Source organism: Mandrillus leucophaeus, unplaced genomic scaffold, assembly GCF_000951045.1.
Source record: "Mandrillus leucophaeus isolate KB7577 unplaced genomic scaffold, Mleu.le_1.0 Scaffold39, whole genome shotgun sequence".
Lineage (NCBI taxonomy): Eukaryota > Metazoa > Chordata > Mammalia > Primates > Cercopithecidae > Mandrillus > Mandrillus leucophaeus.
In genome coordinates, this window is record NW_012104142.1 from 4,277,046 (window position 1) to 4,295,004 (window position 17,959).

The 17,959-nt window shown below is 39.3% G+C and overlaps 2 protein-coding genes and 1 pseudogene across 3 annotated transcripts in view; 2 read left to right on the forward strand and 1 right to left on the reverse strand.

Moving 5' to 3' along the window:
- Positions 1 to 17,959, forward strand: part of MCU (mitochondrial calcium uniporter) — a 200,142-nt gene that overhangs the window by 2,474 nt on the left and 179,709 nt on the right. The window lies entirely within an intron of this gene.
- On the reverse strand, positions 5,309 to 5,902 carry LOC105547484 (annotated as a pseudogene). Its single transcript, XR_001007230.1, has one exon. The product of XR_001007230.1 is annotated as a 40S ribosomal protein S10 pseudogene (transcript).
- LOC105547483 (high mobility group protein B3-like) lies at positions 13,467 to 14,917 on the forward strand. Its single transcript, XM_011991112.1, is given in 1 exon segment — positions 13,467 to 14,917. A coding segment is annotated over 1 exon segment (603 nt). The 3' UTR covers positions 14,070 to 14,917.

The following is a 17,959-nucleotide window of genomic DNA, read 5'->3' on the forward strand; positions in this document are numbered from 1 at the left end:
ATTACAGGTGTGAGCCACTGCGCCCTGCCCAAATACGTAATACTTTATTTCTGAAAAAAGTATTTCAGAGTTTCTTACAGTCAATCTGGATTTTTCTAGGTTACAAGTCATTTTTTTAAAAAGTGCTCTCTTGTCCTAAGGGTCACTGTAATAACTAGTGGCTAAGAATGACTTAAACAAGGTCTTTTCAGACTTACTTTCTTCTTTGGCATTATATGCTGAGGTACCCACATTAGCAGGCTCAAGAGGGCCTTTACCTTTGACATTTACTTTACTTTTTTCTATTCTTTTAGGTCTTTCACTACCATTCCTACAGTGATCAGTGATTGGCAAGATATCGTTTCCACCTCACTCTCCATGTACCATGCCAGTGACATCTTAGCTGCTAGAGTGTGGAGCTGGCCTGTGGGAGTCAAGTAAGTGCCTTTTTTACTATTTGGCATGGTTTTTGCTTACTTTGCAAAGCCATGTAGAGGAGCTTCTTAAGATTAGTTTTTAAAAAGGCACTTGCTTGATCCTTGTGGGCTGGCTCTTTGCTCCAGCCTGCTATTGAACACTTGGTAGCTAACATGGGGATGAGTTTAGTGAGGTGACTGTTGCACAACAGAATATTTTTACTATGGTACACCCTAAGGGATAACAGATCTGATCTTAGCCTGATTAGACCATATTGGTAAACAACCCCAATAAATCAGAACTGTGCTACCTCAAACAGTTACTCTGGCCTCTTGGAAATTTAATAGGTTATGGATGACCAAGGCTCTGCTGGTGTAAACCAACTAGATTGCATGGAAACAGGGCAGCTCTCCTAGGAAAGCCAGTTACCTTGGCATTTATCTTAATTAATTTGGCTTAATATATGGAAGAAGTAATGGTTGAGATTAATCGGGTATGGGTTTCTATGTTTATCATTAAAGTTGCTAAAACCTGGTATCTTACTTTTGCAGGTCATCTTGTAAATTTTGCCTATATAAATTAACACATCCCCTGTATGTCATAACAACCATGTAAGGGAGAGTGTTTTCCTGCTCTGTCTTAGGTTTTGGTGATGTGACCTGTTCACGCAGGGGAAACTTGAACATTTGCAGGTATGTGAAAATCATGATTCATAAGCATTTTTTCCCTGCAAGCAGAACAGTTTATTTCGGTGTGAACTCATGTGGTTTTATGAAATCTATATTGCCAGTTGATTTTTCTGCCCCCTGTTACTATAGAACAGGCCTTGACAAACTGTAGCATAAATGGTTGCTTGATTTTGTAAACAAAGTTTTATTGCAACACAGACATATCCATTTGTTTACAGATTGTCTGTGGTTGCCCTGGCACTATAAGGACAGAGTTTAGTTGTTACAACAGAGACGATATCGTCCATAAAGCCTGAAATATTTTTTATTTGGCCCTTTAAGAAAAAGTTTGCCAACTGCTACTGTAGGTGAACCAAACTTCAAATTGTATTTAGAAATAAGCTTGCCAAAACCACAGTTGTTCTCAAATAGGCTTCTAAAGAGAAAACCAGGAAAGCCAAGACCTGTGCCATAATGCTGACTAACAAGTAAATATGTGCAGTATGTATAGTGGTATGATTGATTATTAATACAAGGTTACTGAAATGGAAAGCTATAATGGCAGTCCAGCTTCTTTATCTTTTCTTTTCTTTCATTCATTTATTCTTTCTCTTTCACACTGACTCTCGTTTCTCTTTCTCTTTTGCTTTCTCACTGGGTATAGGCATTCATTCAGTGGCAGGATGTTACTACTATTATTGGATTCTCTAAAGGTTTTATAGGCTGGGCATGGTAACTCACACGTGTAATCTGAACACTTTGGGAGGCTGATGTGTGAGGATCGCTGGAGGCCAGGAGTGCCTGACCAACTTATAGTGAGGCCCCATTTAAAACAAAAAATTAGTTGGGCATGGTAGCATGCCCCTGTAGTTATGGCTACTTGGGAGGCTGAGGTGAAAGGATCGCTTGAGCCAGGAAATTTGAGGCTGCAGTGAGCTGTGATCACGCCATTGTACTCCAGCCTGGATGACAGAGCAAGACCCTGTTCCTTGAAAGAAAGAAAGGACCTCCAGATTCATGGAAGAATTATTACAGTTAAAATACCAGTCAGGGTAATGGAAATTGAGGACCAGAGTTATTCAAGGATCACAGAGCAAATCAGTGTTCTACTACTGAAACCAGAGGGTAGGTCTCCTGCTTCCTTTCCTAGGGTTCCTTTTGCTAGGTCTCACACCATATTAGGGGATGCTTGTTTTCCCTACTAGTTGAAAGGTGCACAGTCTATTTCCTTTTTCTCTCTCTCTCTTTTTTATTTTTTGGCCCCTGAAGTAAAAGCAAAGACTCAATGGTTTAAACCACAAAGATATGGTTGTTAGAGTATCGGTCTTACTTGGAATTTGGATGCTTTTATTGTTTGAAGATAACTAGGAGATAGTTTCTTTTTTTGAGACAGAGTCTTGCTCTCTCGCCCAGGCTGGAGTGCAGTGGCACGATCTTGGCTTACTGCAACCTCTGCCTCCCGAGTTCAAGCAATTCTCCTACCTCAGCTTCCTGAGTAGCTGGGATTATAGGCACCCACCACCACGCCTGGTTAATTTTTGTAGAGACGGAGTTTCACCACTTTGGCCAGGCTGGTCTCAAACTCCTGACCTCAGGTGATCTGCCTGCCTCGGGCTCCCAAAGTGCTGAGATTATAGGTGTGAGCCACCGTGCCCGGCCGGGATTGCTTCTTAATGAGTCACTAAGTGCTTATAGTATATACTCAGAAAGGTTGGCTTAGATGGAATAAAAAAGGAAGTTAGAGCCTTGTTCATAATTTTGAAGCCAGGAGCAACACTAAAATTGGCATAGATAGAATGCTTTCCTCATATATCTATGTATCTAAGACCATAGATAGAAAGTATATTTGTGTATGTGTATGTGGGTATGTGTGTCTAACAGCTTTAAAAGTGCATCTGGATTGCATTTTGAAAGGAGTTTAGCAGGTGTGTTGCAATCTGCAGATTATGTTGCAGAGTTTTAATTGGACTTTAAAAAAAATTTTGAACAATTTTAGATTTACAAAAAATGGGAAAGATCAGACACAGAATTCCCATATATCCCTCACCTTCTTCTATTATTAACATTTTACATTACTTTGGTACATTTGTTACAATTAATGAACCAATCTTGATACATTATTATTAACTAAAGTCCATATTATATTCAGATTCCCTTAGTTTTTGCCTAGTATTCTTTTTCTGTTCTTGGATTAAAGGAATTTTTATTAGCATGTTCATTGAAATAGGAGACCTTTGTATGATCACATGAAGGTTAGGCTAGTTCTGAAGTCCCTTTCAGTTTCCAAGAGTCTATTTAAATGAGTACAACAGGCAAAGTTCGGACTTGTAAAGTTTATATTCTCCTGTTACATGTTGGGGAAAAAAATTGTTACTTTATCTTATTGATAGTAATGGCTCATCAATTGTTTCTAAATTTTAGCATCATCAGTTTCAGAATGGGCAAGATGGATTTGGTTACTTCTCTTATTAAGTGTCATATGCTAAATTGCTGGTGAAAATATTCTAAAGTAAATTGCCTCCTTTGGGAATGATGTGGATCAACTATCCTACGTCAATAAGTTTTTTCCCCACTGAAAGTAATTTTGGAGTCCATACCTTCTGATGAATCTATTAATCATTCATATTTCCCCATGAAGATTTAAAATAGTTTTTCCTTAAAAGTTCATTAGTTATTTACAAAAGTTGAACACATGCATACCCTATGACTCAGCAGTTCCATTTCTAGATTTATACAAAACAGAATTATATGTCTATATTCACCAAAAGACATGGACAGAAATGTTCATGGCAGGACTAATAGTCCAAACTGGAATTTTCCAAGTGCCCGTCAGCAGTAGAATAAGTATATAATTTGTGATATAACCACATAATGAGTATTAAACGGTGATCAGAATGAACAGGTTACAACTACATATAAAAATGCATGGTTCTCACAAATAACATGATGAACGAAAGAAGCCAGACACTAACAGTGCATGATTCCATTTATATAAGTTCAAAAGCAGGTAAAACTAATCAATAGTGTCAGAAGTCAGGAGATTGATTACCCTTGTTGGGGGTTTGGGGAAAGTGACAGAGGATATGAAGGGGGCTCCTGGAGTGCTAGTAATGTTCTGTCTCTTGGTTTAGGCATTAGTTACATGGGTGGGTTCATTTTGTGAAAAATTATCAAGTTTATACTTTTTCATTTGCATGTTATTCAGAAAGTATATACAAAAAGTATTAAAAGTATTAGCAGTTCTGGAAAAAACACATTTCACTGTTAACATTTACAGGATATATAGAGAACCAGTTGAACAAATGAACCTTTTATCTTAGAATATATGCTGTCAGAATTATAGGATTATCAAGATACCATTATGTTACTGGAACCTTTACGGTCTTATTTGTATTATAAGAAGAATAAAGTAGCTGATGTTAATGGTATCTTTTTATTGTAACCAGATTTTTGAGATGCCCCAAAGGAGGACATCTTTTCTTTTTGGTCTGTTTTGAGTCACCAAGTCAAAACGTTCATCTGTTCTTTCACTACAGTAAAGAATGTTCAGTGAAATAGTTGTGCCTTTGGAATATTCGTGTGTTCGTGAGTGCTGGTATGTGTTCCTTCCCACTGATTGTTACATCAGCGAGTGAGCTGCAGTCTTGGTTGTGTGTGTATTTTACATGTTCTTTTGGCTTTTAAGGTATCACTTAACATAACCAGAATGTAGAATCTTCTTCCCAAACAAAGCCCTTTTTGTGACTTTTCTTATTGTCACTTTTGGTTTTTCCAGTGACTTGAAGATAAATCACCTCAAGCATTTATCCTTTATATTTCAAACAATACAATTATGTTCTTTTAGTTATTTTAAAATGTACAATTAAATTATTATTGACTATAGTCACCCTGCTGTGCTATCAAATTCTAGGTCTTACTCATTCTTTTAATTATTGTACCCATTAACCATTGCCACTTCCCAATCATTTTTATTGATTGGTTAGTTGATTGATTGGGATGGGAGTCTTGCCGTGTTACACAGGCTGGTCTTGAGCTCCTGGCCTCAAGTGACCCTCCCACTTCAGCCTCCTGAGTAGCTGGGACTGACTACAGATGCAAAATACTACGCCTATCTAATTAAAATTTTTTTTTTGGAGAGACGAGGTCTCACTAGGTTGCCCAGCTGGTCTTGCACTCCTAGCCTCAAGCAATCCTCCCACTTTGGCCTGGGATTACAGGCATGAATCACTGTGCCTGGCCAGTAATTTTTTTTTTTTTAAAGGTTTTTTGGCTGTAAGTTTATTCAATGCAAAAGAATCTTCTCCAATTTTACTGAGGTGGCTGACCACGTCCACGACCGAATCCGCCTCTAAACTGGAATTCGGTTGCTGACCCAGCCCCAGCCTCGGCTTTCTTGTCGGCACCAGATGGCACAGCACTCTGTCTGTAGGTATCTCTGTCAGCTTCCCCTCTTGTGAGTCTCGCAGGTCGTTCACCCTGCAGACCTTTAGGCCTAGGCCTGCCAGTCTCTGGACGGCTACGGCGTTGGGTGGCAGGCACAATCTCCGGGGGCAGATGAAGGTAATCACAGAGATACTGGATACCCTCATTGGTAAGGTACCAGTAGAAATGTCTCCAGGCAAACTGTTCCTTCACGTAGCCTCGGGACTTGAGAGACTGCATGGCCTTCATGACATGAAGGTTGGGCACATTCTTGTCTGCCAGCTCCGGGTGCTTAGGCATGTGGACATCCTTCTTGGCCACCATGACTCCCTCCTTAAAAAGGAGTTCATAAATGGCAATCTGGTTCTTCTTAGGCATCAACATCTTGGCGGCTGCAGGGTCCGGAGCTGGGGCTGGAAAAGGCCAGTAATGGTTTTGCTAACCAGTGACTGCTTACTAACTTTCAGGTAGTGTGACATACCATACGTATATGATTTTATTTCATATATTCTGTGCACCAGTCCTATAAAGTAGGTACTATAATTTCTACTGCTGAAGAAATAAAGACAGGAAGGTCCTATGTAACTTGCCCAAGCTAGTAAGTAATGAAATTAGGAATTCAGGTATATGTCTCCATAGTTCCCAATCGTAACCTCTGTCTCCCCACGCTCCTGAATGCCATGAGTAGATTACTCCTTAATCACCAAGTGCATTCCCACCTTTGTCTTAGCCCTTTCACTTTGCAGATCCACTGCCTATTAGGCCCTTACTTGTTCCGTTTGTTCATTTCTCATCATCTCACTCTATCCATCCTTCAAGGCACAACTCAAGTCCCATCTGTTCAGTGATTTCTTCCTCCTCCTTTCCAATTTATAGAATACTCCTTCGCCCTGCCACACATTTTATACTTTCATTGTGTTGAATCTATCTTTTTATATACGGATGCTTTAGTTTAAACTTCAGATTGTAACCTCCTTGAGGAAGGGGCTTGGATTACAGATTTTACTTGTGTTCTCTGCAGTGTCTTATAATAGATGTTCAATACATGTATATGTTGATCAGTTGAAATGATAATAGAACCCTTAATAACTGAAGATATGTAACGTGCATCTAAGACTCCTGGTTATTTGAGCTTCTTGAAGGACTTTATACATCCAACTAACAGTCTTAATTCAGAACCAGGAATGACATGTTTAGGTTAGAGTTAGATACTGATTTCTAGATAGGAAGCTTAGTAATTGTTGCTACATACTGATGCAAATCAGAATACTTCTTTGTATCCAGAGCCTGAACAAAAGAGACAGTGGTGAGACAGTGAGTTGATTACTTCTTACTGTTTCACCACTGGCTCTTTGGTTCAGGTTAACAATGTATCTCACCTAGATTATATTAACAGCTTTCTAATTAGTCTCCCTGCTTTTGTTCTTTCTTACCTGTGGTCATAACTCAGCAGTGGGAATGATGACGTCAGGCAGACGGGAACTTATCCAGTAGCTTCTGATCTCACTCAGTAAAAGACAAGAGTTCTTCAAGGGGCCTACAGGTAGTGATGATAAACTGGCTGTCTGGAGGGGGAAAAGGTTCTGATTTGTAGCATTTGCCTGTTTTACTGGTAAAATTACGCCCACTCTGGCTGATTCAAAGTTCTAGAATGTACAGCAATCTGCTCTCTAGCCAGTATTGGCTTGAGCACATCACTGTTGAACATTTGGCTCCCTGTGACTCCCATCTGCTGCCACTTTCCCTCTTGCCCACTCCATTTTGTGATACTGACCTCCTTGCTATTCCTCAAACATGCTGAAAATGCACCTACCTCATAGGATTTTTGCATTGCAGTTTTCTATCATTAGAATGCTTTTCTCCTGAATATATGCAGGTTTTCTTATTTCTTATCCCTCTCAAGTCTCTGCTCAAATCTTATATTCTCAGTAAGGTCTTCCATGATCTCCCTACATGAAATTTTTGTTTTATTGGTTGTTCTGAGATGATTTTAATATACACTACAGTGTTTTTGTACTCGTCTAGTGCCTTGCTGTAGTGATGCATTACAGCTATTTCTAGGCAGTGTCATCTGTGGGTGGGGATAATGGTTATATTTGTTGTTGAAACTTAAAAAGAATCATTTCATTTTATTTGAAACAAAAATATCTGTGATACGTGTAAACAAATCAGTTTGGGTCTCTTATTGGTAATTGCAACTTGAATTACTATCCACTTAAGCTCATTATGGGGAATACAACAATATTTATGGTTAAGTGTACTTTTGGTAGTATATTGTTCTCACAGTAACATCATTGTGGGTTTGAAGATCTGTGCTAAGTTATGAAACAATGGAATTTATACACTTTATTTAAAGATAAATTGGATTTATAAGGAATTCTTGGTATAAATATTAAAATGTATCAATTAGTATAACATACTGATTTATTATAATTAAAAAAAGGTATGGGCATCTGAATCCCAGCTATTCGGGAGGCTGAGGCAGGAGAATCACTTGAACCTGGGAGGCGGAGATTGCAGTGAGCAGAGATTGCGCCTTTGCACTCCAGCATGGGCAACAAGAGCGAAACTCCATCAAAAAAAAAAAAAAAAAAGAGTATATGACTTCTTATGAACTAGATGCCACCTTTTCCCCTTAATCTCAGCTGTTTTTTTTCTTTTCTATTTTACCAAGGAACTTTAACCTTCCGCTTGACTTAATCTAGGCGTTGCCAACATTACAATGAGGTAACAAGATTGAGCTGTAGTTATTGCCACTTTTTTCTTTCTTTTTTTTTTTTTAACATTTAACTATTTTTACAAGCAAAATTCTAGTGTAACCAGAGTTGAAAACATGATAGCTATAATTACTTTTTAAAAATTAATTTTTCAAGATTAATTTTGATAACCCATTTTTGGGGGGAGTTTGATTTATAAATCAAAGAAGAGAGTAGCTTGCACTGAAAGTTGCTACTTCTTCCTGTTAGATGATTAAGAAATAGAGACAAAGTCTGTTTCTTTTTTTTATGAGACCTTTTGTTACTTTCTTGGGTGACATTTTAACTAAAATTTGCATTATTTCTTTTCTCAAGACTATTGAACATGGGAGAAAAAGTCTCTTTTTCTTATCAAAGCTTAATTTCCTTTGTTCTGTTACTGTTATGTTTAGAAAATGTTTATTTTTGGCCAGGCGCGGTGGCTCACGCCTGTAATCCCAGCACTTTGGGAGGCCGAGGCAGGCAGATCACGAGGTCAGGATTGATCAAGACCATCCTGGCTAACATGGTGAAACCCTGTCTCAACTAAAGATACAAAAGATTAGCCGGTTGTGGTGGCGGGCGCCTGTAGTCCCAGCAACTCGGGAGGCTGAGGCAGGAGAATGGTGTGAACCTGGGAGGCGGAGTTTGCAGTGAGCCAAGATTGGGCCAGTGTACTCCAGCCTGGTTGACAGAGTGAGATTCCATCTTAAAAAAAAGAAAATGTTTAGTCTTTTTTTTGCAGTTGAGTTTTTAAAAATTACCAAATTTGTCAGAACAGAGATTAAATTAATAAACTTAGTTTTCTGTTCATATATATGATGCTATGATTCTTATTTTTTCTAACATACTCAGAATCATTCATTTTTTAAAAATTTCTATTTTAAAAGTACTAAATATTTTGTCATAGAAAATTGAGATGTACAGAAAAATGGAAGAAAGAAGTGCTACTCAGAGACAACTATTGTTAACATTTTTATGTATTTCCTTCTAGACATTTTTTAATGGAATTCATCTTGCTTTGATAAAAGAATAAGTCATCTTTATATACAACATAAAACCATATAACTTACCATTGAAGATGACTCAAGGAAGAAAAAAACCCATGTAACTATATTTTGCTTTTTTTGCTCAGCATTATACAAAATATTTAACAAACTTGTCATACATATTTAATGGCAGCATAATATTCCAGAGTGGCTCTATCAGTAATTTGTTCTTGCAACATGCTTTTCAAAATATATTTTATTTTTGCTAGCACATTTGAGAATTTTAAAGGTAAACATTCTTTCCTCATTTTCACCTGATGATTTTTGTAGTTTGTTGCTCTGCAAATAGATTAGGTTACCTCCCTGACCGTGTTCTTCTGCACTCACAGGTAACAGCCACAAATTGTAATAATGTTATTCAGAACATCCTTAGAAGTTCATCTGTTTCAGATGGTATCTTCGAGAACTTTTAACACAAACTGTCAGATTCTTCTAAGGTCACTGGAAAGCCCATCCTTTTGTCTCTAGATTTGCTCATCAAGAATGTTAAGAAATAGCTTATGATTCTTTAATATAGAAGATATAGTATACTTTTAAAAAATCAATTCCCTGTTACACATGTATGTTGTTTCCAGTCTTTCACAGTTATTTGCATTGCTATGGTGAATAACCTTGTGCATTCATCATTGCTTGTGTATGAGTTTATAGAATGTATTCCTTAAAGTAGAATGTATTAGAATTACTATCTGCTTACATCTTTGCCAACACAATGTGGTACTAAACTTTCTGACTGGTGAAAAAGTGGTATCTCAATGAAGCTTTAATATATTTTTCTTGTATAAGTGAAATTGAGCATCTTTTAAAAGTACTGTCTTTCCCTTTGCTGTGAACTAAAACTCATGTTCCTTAACTCTTGTAGAGATGTTGGTTTTTTCTTTGTAATTTGTGGGAGTTCTTTGTATATTAGGGAAACTAATCCTTTGTAATTTTAGCTGCATTTCTACCCCCCACCCCCAAGTTTGTCACTTTTTAACATTTTAAGTCCCTTAAGTCTGAATCTGGACATTCAACTCTTAGGCACATTTAAAGGGCTGTGTTACATATGAAAGTAGGGAACTACCTGTAAATGTTGCCAAGTAAACACAGTACTAGTCTTGAACATATTTGAAGACAACTATGTGGATGAAGGTTAGATTAGATTCATTCTTTTTCTTTATGGAGAAGCAAATTACAGCTCAGCATATGGAATAATTTTCTCTCATTAGATCAGCTTCAAAATGGAATGCAAATCCTTTGGAATAGATGGATTATTTGTACTAGATTTTTTTATTGGAAAGGAGATGCCAACCTTTTTCCCAGTTCATTGCACAAAATAAGCACTTAGTGTTGAATAAGTGAATCTTTGGGGCATCTGGATGGTTGGATTAGCTGGTTTTTAATAACTTTCATACTGTGTTCACTTTTTTATTTTTTTGAAACAAGGTCTCATGTGGTCATCCAGGCTATAGTGCAGTGGTGTGAGCATGGCTTACTCTCCTGAGCCTTGACTTCCTGGGTGCAGGGAATCCTCCCACCTCGGCCTCTCCAAGTAGCTGGGTCTACATACACACACCACCACATCTGGCTAATTTTTTTTTTCTTTTGAGACGGAGTTTCACTCTGTCGCCCAGGGTGGAGTGCAGTGGTGCGATCTTGGCTCACTGCAAGCTCCGCCTCCCGGGTTCACGCCATTCTCCTGCCTTAGCCTCCCGAGTAGCTGGGACTACGGGCGCCCGCCACCACGCCCGGCTAATTTTTTGTCTTTTTTAGTAGAAATGGGGTTTCACTGTGTTATCCAGGATGGTTGCAATATCCTGACTTCGTGATCCGCCTGCCTTGGCCTCCCACAGTGCTGGGATTACAGGCGTGAGCCACGGCGCCTGCCCCACACCTGGCTAATTTAAAAACTTTTTTATAGAGATGGAGTCCTACTACGTTGCCTAAGCTGGTCTCTAACTCCTGATCTCAAGTGATCCTCCCACCTGGGCCTCTGAAAGTGTTGGGATTACAGTTGTGAGCCATTGTGCCTGGCTCATACTATTTTCGTTTAAAAAATATTTTAAATGAAATGTAAGCCAGGCGCGGTGGCTCACGCCTGTAATCCCAACACTTTGGGAGGCTGAGGTGGGTGGATCACCTGAGGTCAGGAGTTCGAGACCAGCCTGACCAACATGGTGAAACCCCGTCTCTACTAAAATACAAAAACTAGTTGGGCGTGGTGGTGGGCACCTGTAATCTCAGCTACTCAGGAGACTGAGGCAGGAGAATTGCTTGAACCCAGGAGGCGGAGGTTGCAGTGAGCCAAGATCACGCCATTATGCTCCAGCCTAGGCAACAAGAGTGAAACTCTGTCTCAAAAAAAAAAAAAATTAATCTATATGTTCATACATATTGCCTTTCATATAACTAAAATCAAATTTCTTTCTTCCTTTCTTGCCTGGTTCTCTCTCCTTCCCATTTTGCTCCAAGATAACCATGTCGTATATATATCCTTCCATATTTTTCCTCATACTTGCATGATTATCCTATCTGTTTTTGTTTATTTATATATTTTAAGATAGGATCTTGCTTTGTTGCCAGGCTGGTCTTGAACTCCTGGGATCAAAGGATCCTCCCACCTCAGCCTAGTATCTGGAAATTATTCTAATAGACTAGAAGGTAAATGGAGTTGAGAGGAATTTTAATGTATGGCTTTGGGGATGGCGGTTGGAAAATAAAGGCCATTTTGGCAATAGATTTTTATCTTTAAAGTGAATATCCACTTGGTTGCAAGAGGATTAATTATAGGAATCTCTTCCTCTTGTAGTCTCTCAGCTTGAACAGATAAATATAGAGCACCAGTGCTCAGAGAGGGAATGCTGTAGAGAACGTGTGGGTAGCTGCTGTAGTTTTACACAGCAGATAACATCTAGAATAAAGAACAGATGAAAATACTCATTGAGGATTAGTGTTCTTGAAACATCATCAAATGGAACATTCCCCAAGCCTAGCATTCAGAGCCATTCATAATCTTGCTCATCTTGCATGTCTGATAATATCTTCTATCGAGCCCAACATACTTTTCCCTAATCCCACTTTACTCGCTGCCTGCTGCATTCATTCCTAGTGCCAGACATTTGTTTTATCCTTTCGAAGATACATCTCTGCCTTTCTACATTCCTGATTACAATCTGTCTTTTCAGTACTCCACTCAAGTGTCACCGCCTTCATGAAGCCTCTTTGCTTTCTCTAGACCACATTGATCCTTTTTATCTCTTAACTCCTAGAGTACTGATACTTTGAATTCTTCGTATTGGTTCCCGAGTATGTATTTGTGTAGCAGTAGGAAGTGTTTTTTGAGTGCCTCTTGTATGGGAAGCACTATGGTAAATATTGGGTTTATAGGAATGAACACGACAGATAATGTCCTTGTCCTTAAGAAGTTTTATATTCTTGTGGGGAGAGACAGCTAATAAATAATTAACAAGAAAATATCAGTAAGAATCTGATGAAAAAATGTATGAAGAATGAATCAGAGCTCTTAGTTGAAACGGCAAAGCCCAGTAGTTTATTTAAGCAGAATTAAAAAAAAATTTTTTTTTTTAAATCTAATAAGATAGCTCACAGAATCTTCACGGATGCCAGAGAATCAGTCTTGGCATCTACTTAGCTAGGAAAAATGCCCAAATTATACCACTGGACCAAATCATTGGAGACTACTGCTTTTGCCACTGGGAATAGGTATTAGAACTTGTAACTGTCTGTGCTGAGTGTGAGATGCCACTGCTAGGACCTCTGCTATTTCTGCTTCTGAAAGAATGCTGATATAACTCTGAAATGTTCTTTAGAATGGATTTCACATGGCGTCTCCATTATATCACTTGCCTCCTAATGAATATCATGTGAATGTGTTTTATTGGCATAATATAGGTCAATTACCTGCTCCCGGTTTGCAAGAGAGGATGGGTAACTGAATTTCTGACTTTTATTTTGAGGAGGTAGGATTTAAGGGATGAGAAATTCGCCAAACAAGAAAGGCTGTTTAAAGGTACTGAATACTTAACTAGTTGATTATTAATAAACTATGGGAAATTTGATACAGTGGAGTGATTGGAGGATTAATTTAGATTTGAGTAGTCAGAGAAGATTTCTCTAAGTTCATGATACTTAAGCTGAGACATATATGACAAGGGGAAATCCATGTAAAGATACGGGTGAAGAGGAACAATACAGTCAGGATGGCTAAAGGTGACCTCAAGAAACCAAAGGGCAAGATGTCTGCTTATGCCTTCTTTGTGCAGATGTGCAGAGAAGAACATAAGAAGAAAAACCCAGAGGTCCCTGTCAATTTTGCAGAAGTTTCCAAGAAGTGCTCTGAGAGGTAGAAGATGATGTCTGGGAAAGAGAAATCTAAATTTGATGAAATGGCAAAGGCGGATAAAGTGCGCTATGATCGGGAAATGAAGGATTATGGACCAGCTAAGGGAGGCAAGAAGAAGAAGGATTCTAATGCTGCCAAAAGGCCGCCGTCTGGATTCTTCCTGTTCTGTTCAGAATTCCGCCCCAAGATCAAATCCACAAACCCCGGCATCTCTATTGGAGACATGGCAAAAAAGCTGGGTGAGATGTGGAAGAATTTAAATGACAGTGAAAAGCAGCCTTACATCACTAAGGCAGCAAAGCTGAAGGAGAAGTATGAGAAGGATGTTGCTGACTTTAAGTCAAAAGGAAAGTTTGATGGTGCAAAGAGTCCTGCTAAAGGTGCCTGGAAAAAGGTGGAAGAGGAAGATGAAGAAGAGGAGGAGGAAGAAGAAGAGGAGGAGGAGGAGGAGGATGAATAAAGAAACTGTTTATCTGTCTCCTTGTGAATACTTAGAGTAGGGGAGCATGATAATTGACACATCTCTTATTTGAGAAGTGTCTGTTGCCCTCACTAGGTTTAATTACAAAATTTGATCATGATCATATTGTAGTCTCTCAAAGTGCTCTAGAAATTGTCATTGGTTTACATGAAGTGGCCATGGGTGTCTGGAGCACCCTGAAACTGTATCAAAGTTGTACATATTTCCAAACATTTTTAAAATGAAAAGACCCTCTTCTTGTTCTCCTCACTCTGTGCACTTTGCTGTGGGTGTGACAAGGCATTTAAAGATGCTTCTGGCTTTTGTTTTTTAATTTGTAAGGTGGTGTTAACTATGGTTATTGGCTAGAAATCCTGAGTTTTCAACTGTATATATCTATAGTTTGTAAAAAGAACAAAACAACCGAGACAAACTCTTGATGCTCCTTGCTCGGCGTTGAGGCTGTGGGGAAGATGCCTTTTGGAGAGGCTGTAGCTCAGGGTGTGCACTGTGAGGCTGAACCTGTTGACTCTGCAGGGGGCATCCATTTAGCTTCAGGTTGTCTTGTTTCTGTATATAGTGACATAGCGTTCTGCTGCCATCTTAGCTGTGGACAAAGAGGGGTCAGCTGGCATGATAATTTTTTTTTGTTTTAAGTGCGATAGTTTTTAAACTTTGTTTTTAAACAAACTGTAGAACTCTTCATTGTCAGCAAAGCAAAGAGCCACTGCATCAATGAAAGTTCAAGAACCTCCTGTACTTAAACATGATTTGCAACGTTCTGTTATTTTTTTTTGTATGTTTAGAATGCTGAAATGTTTTTGAAGTTAAATAAACAGTATTACATTAAAAAAAAAAAGATATGGGTGAAGAGTATTTCAGTAGAGGGAACAAGCGAAAAGCCCCTGGCTTGAGGTTGGGTTGGGGGTTTAGGGCATGGATATTATATGGTCTTATACTTACAACAGGAAAGAGTAGCAGGATGGCTAATGTGGTGGGAGTGTGGGAGTGAGAGAGGGAGTATAGTATGAGATAACACTGGGGAGAAGGTTCTGTTTTAACATAAGTTTGAGGACACTCCGCTTATTTCCTTTCCTACTCTGAGAATGACTTGTTGAGAGTGGGGATGAAATTATAGGTATATGGATAAGAAAGGCATTCCTGTGTTATTAAACCCCATGAACTATTGGATACCATGGAGGGACTAAAATTATTTGTATATTTGTTTAGGAGGAGAATAACATGAGGGATCTAGCAAAGATAAATACTAGAAAGACTATGTTTCTAGTGAGTAGAGGAATGAAGCCTGTGTTTATTCTAGTGTCCAAATCTGGTGGGCCTTGAAAAGAATTGCTTCTTCATTCTTCTTACCTTGGTATCCAGGAACAGTGTATTATGGTTGCAGTTACTTGTATTGTGCTAGCTTTTAGGACTGCTTCAAAATACCAAAAGGCTCTAAACCTAAATGTACACTGATAGATTTTTCCTATTAAAGAATAGCATTGTATAGTAAAGTGATAGAAAACTGTATTTTAGGCCAGCCACGGTAGTTCATGCCTGTAATCCCAGCACTTTGGGAAGCCAAGGCGGGTGGATCACCTGAGGTCAGGAGTTCGAGACCAGCCTGACCAACATGGAGAAACGCCATCTCTACTAAAAATACAAAAAAAAATTTAGCTGGGCATGGTGGCATGCGCCTGTAATCCCAGCTACTCGGGAGGCTGAGGCGGGAGAATTACTTGAACCTAGGAAGCAGAGGCTGCCATGAGCCGAGATTGCGTCACTGCACTCCAGCCTAGGTGACAGAGCAAGACTCTGCCTCAAAAGAGAAAAAAAGGAAACTGCTTTTTATATTCCTTTTAAAAAAGAAATCAGTCCCACAAACACATGAGATAAATTTGCTTTTGGAATGTTAGAACAGTAACCACTCTGATTAAAGTGGTTTCTGCTTCTTGCTCACTCTTTTTCATTTGTGAAACTCAGCTTCTCACACTAGAACAGATAGATTATTACTTTCATACTGTGGAGTAGTATTTGGACTTTAGATGCACTAACAGTACTGTAGGTGGTAGTACTCAGAGTTACTCAACCTTGGCATGTCTGATACTTTGTTTCAGATCATTGAGAGGCTCTCTTGTGCATTGTAAGATGTTTAGTAGCATCCCTGGCCCCTATCCACTAGGTGCAGGTAGCGCTTCCCTCCCTAGCTGATAGCCAAAAATGTCTTTAGACTTTACCAAATATCACCTGTGCTTAAGAACCATTGCTGTGTCTCTCTTCAGCATTCTTTTTTTTTTTTTTTTTTTTGAGACAGTGTCTGGCTGTGTCATCCAGGCGGGAGTGCAGTGGCGTGATCTTGGCTCACCGTTAACCTCTGCCTCCGGAGTTCAAGCGATTCTCCTGCCTCTGCCTCCCTAGTAGCTGGGACTACAGGTGTTCACCACCACACCTGGCTAATTTTTTGTATTTTGAGTAGAGATGGGGTTTCACCATGTTGGCCAGGCTGGTATCGAACTCCTGACCTAAAGTAATCCACTTGCCTTGACCTCCCAAAGTGCTGGGATTACAGGGATGAGCCACCATGCCCAGCCTTTAGCATTCTTTTAAAATTTGTTCTCCTATTGGTCCTTTTTTTTTTTGAGACGGAGTCTCACTCTGTCACCTAGGCTAGAGTGCAGCACCTATCCGCTTCCCGGGTTCAGGCAATTCTCCTGCCTCTGCCTCCTGGGTAGCTGGGATTACAGGCATGTGCCACCATGCCCAGCTAATTTTTGTATTTTTAGTAGATATGGGGTTTCACCATATTGCCCAGGCTGGTCTCGAACTCCTGACTTCAGGTGATGTGCCCGCCTCGGCCTCCCAAAGTGCTGGGATTACAGGTGTGAGCCACCGCGCCTGGCTTATTGGTCCTTTTAAATAATATCTGATGACCACACCCTGTAGATGTTTTGCTGAGAATACATACATGTGAACAGTCTCTGAATATGACCTCTTTATCCTAAATAGGCAGAAAGCTTTAACATAGTTTTAAAATGAGAAGACAAAATCCCTTTTCCCATGTGTATATCATTTGGATCTTTCTAATACTTCTTTTGTAAGATCAGATAAGATTAAGTATGCAGCAATGCACTGTGAGCCATGCAGTGGTTGATTCTGCAACAACTTTTCCCCATTGTGCACCAGCAGTATGATTTCTGAAGGTTTCAGGTGTGAGTTCTGATTAGCCTTAAGCCAGTCGGTTTTTAAAAAATTATTATAGTTTTAGAGAGATGGAGTTTCGCCATGTTGTCTGGGCTAGTCTCAAACTCCTAGGCTCAAGGGATCCACCTGCCTTGGCCTCCCAAAGTGTTGGGATTACAGGCGTGAGCCATCACACCCGGCCCTAGTTAATTTTTTAAAAAAAATTCTTCTTAGTAGGGATGTGGTCTCACTATATTGGCCAGGCTGGTTTTGAATTGGTCTCAAGTGATCCTCAGCCTCCCAAAGCACTGGATTATAGGTGTGAGCCACAACACCTGGCTGCCTCATTCTTTTTAAGTGGCCAGAAAAAAAAAAAAAAAAAAAAGGATATGTAGAGATCAAGCCTGTGAGAAAATGGAAACTAACTCCTCTTGTTCAGATTTAGATCCTTTTATTATAAATATCTTGCCACTGAGTGCCCAAGGAATGGATATTGGAAAGCTGTAGCTGTCCTTAACTTCAGTGTCAAAGAGTAGGAATCTCCTTTTTTAAAGCAGCGGCTTTATTGAGATCCAGTTCACATAGCATAACGTTCACCCTTTTAAAGTATACAATTCAGTGGTGGTTTTTTTTTTTTTTTTTGAGACGGAGTCTGGCTCTGTCGCCCAGGCTGGAGTGCAGTGGCCGGATCTCAGCTTACTGCAAGCTCC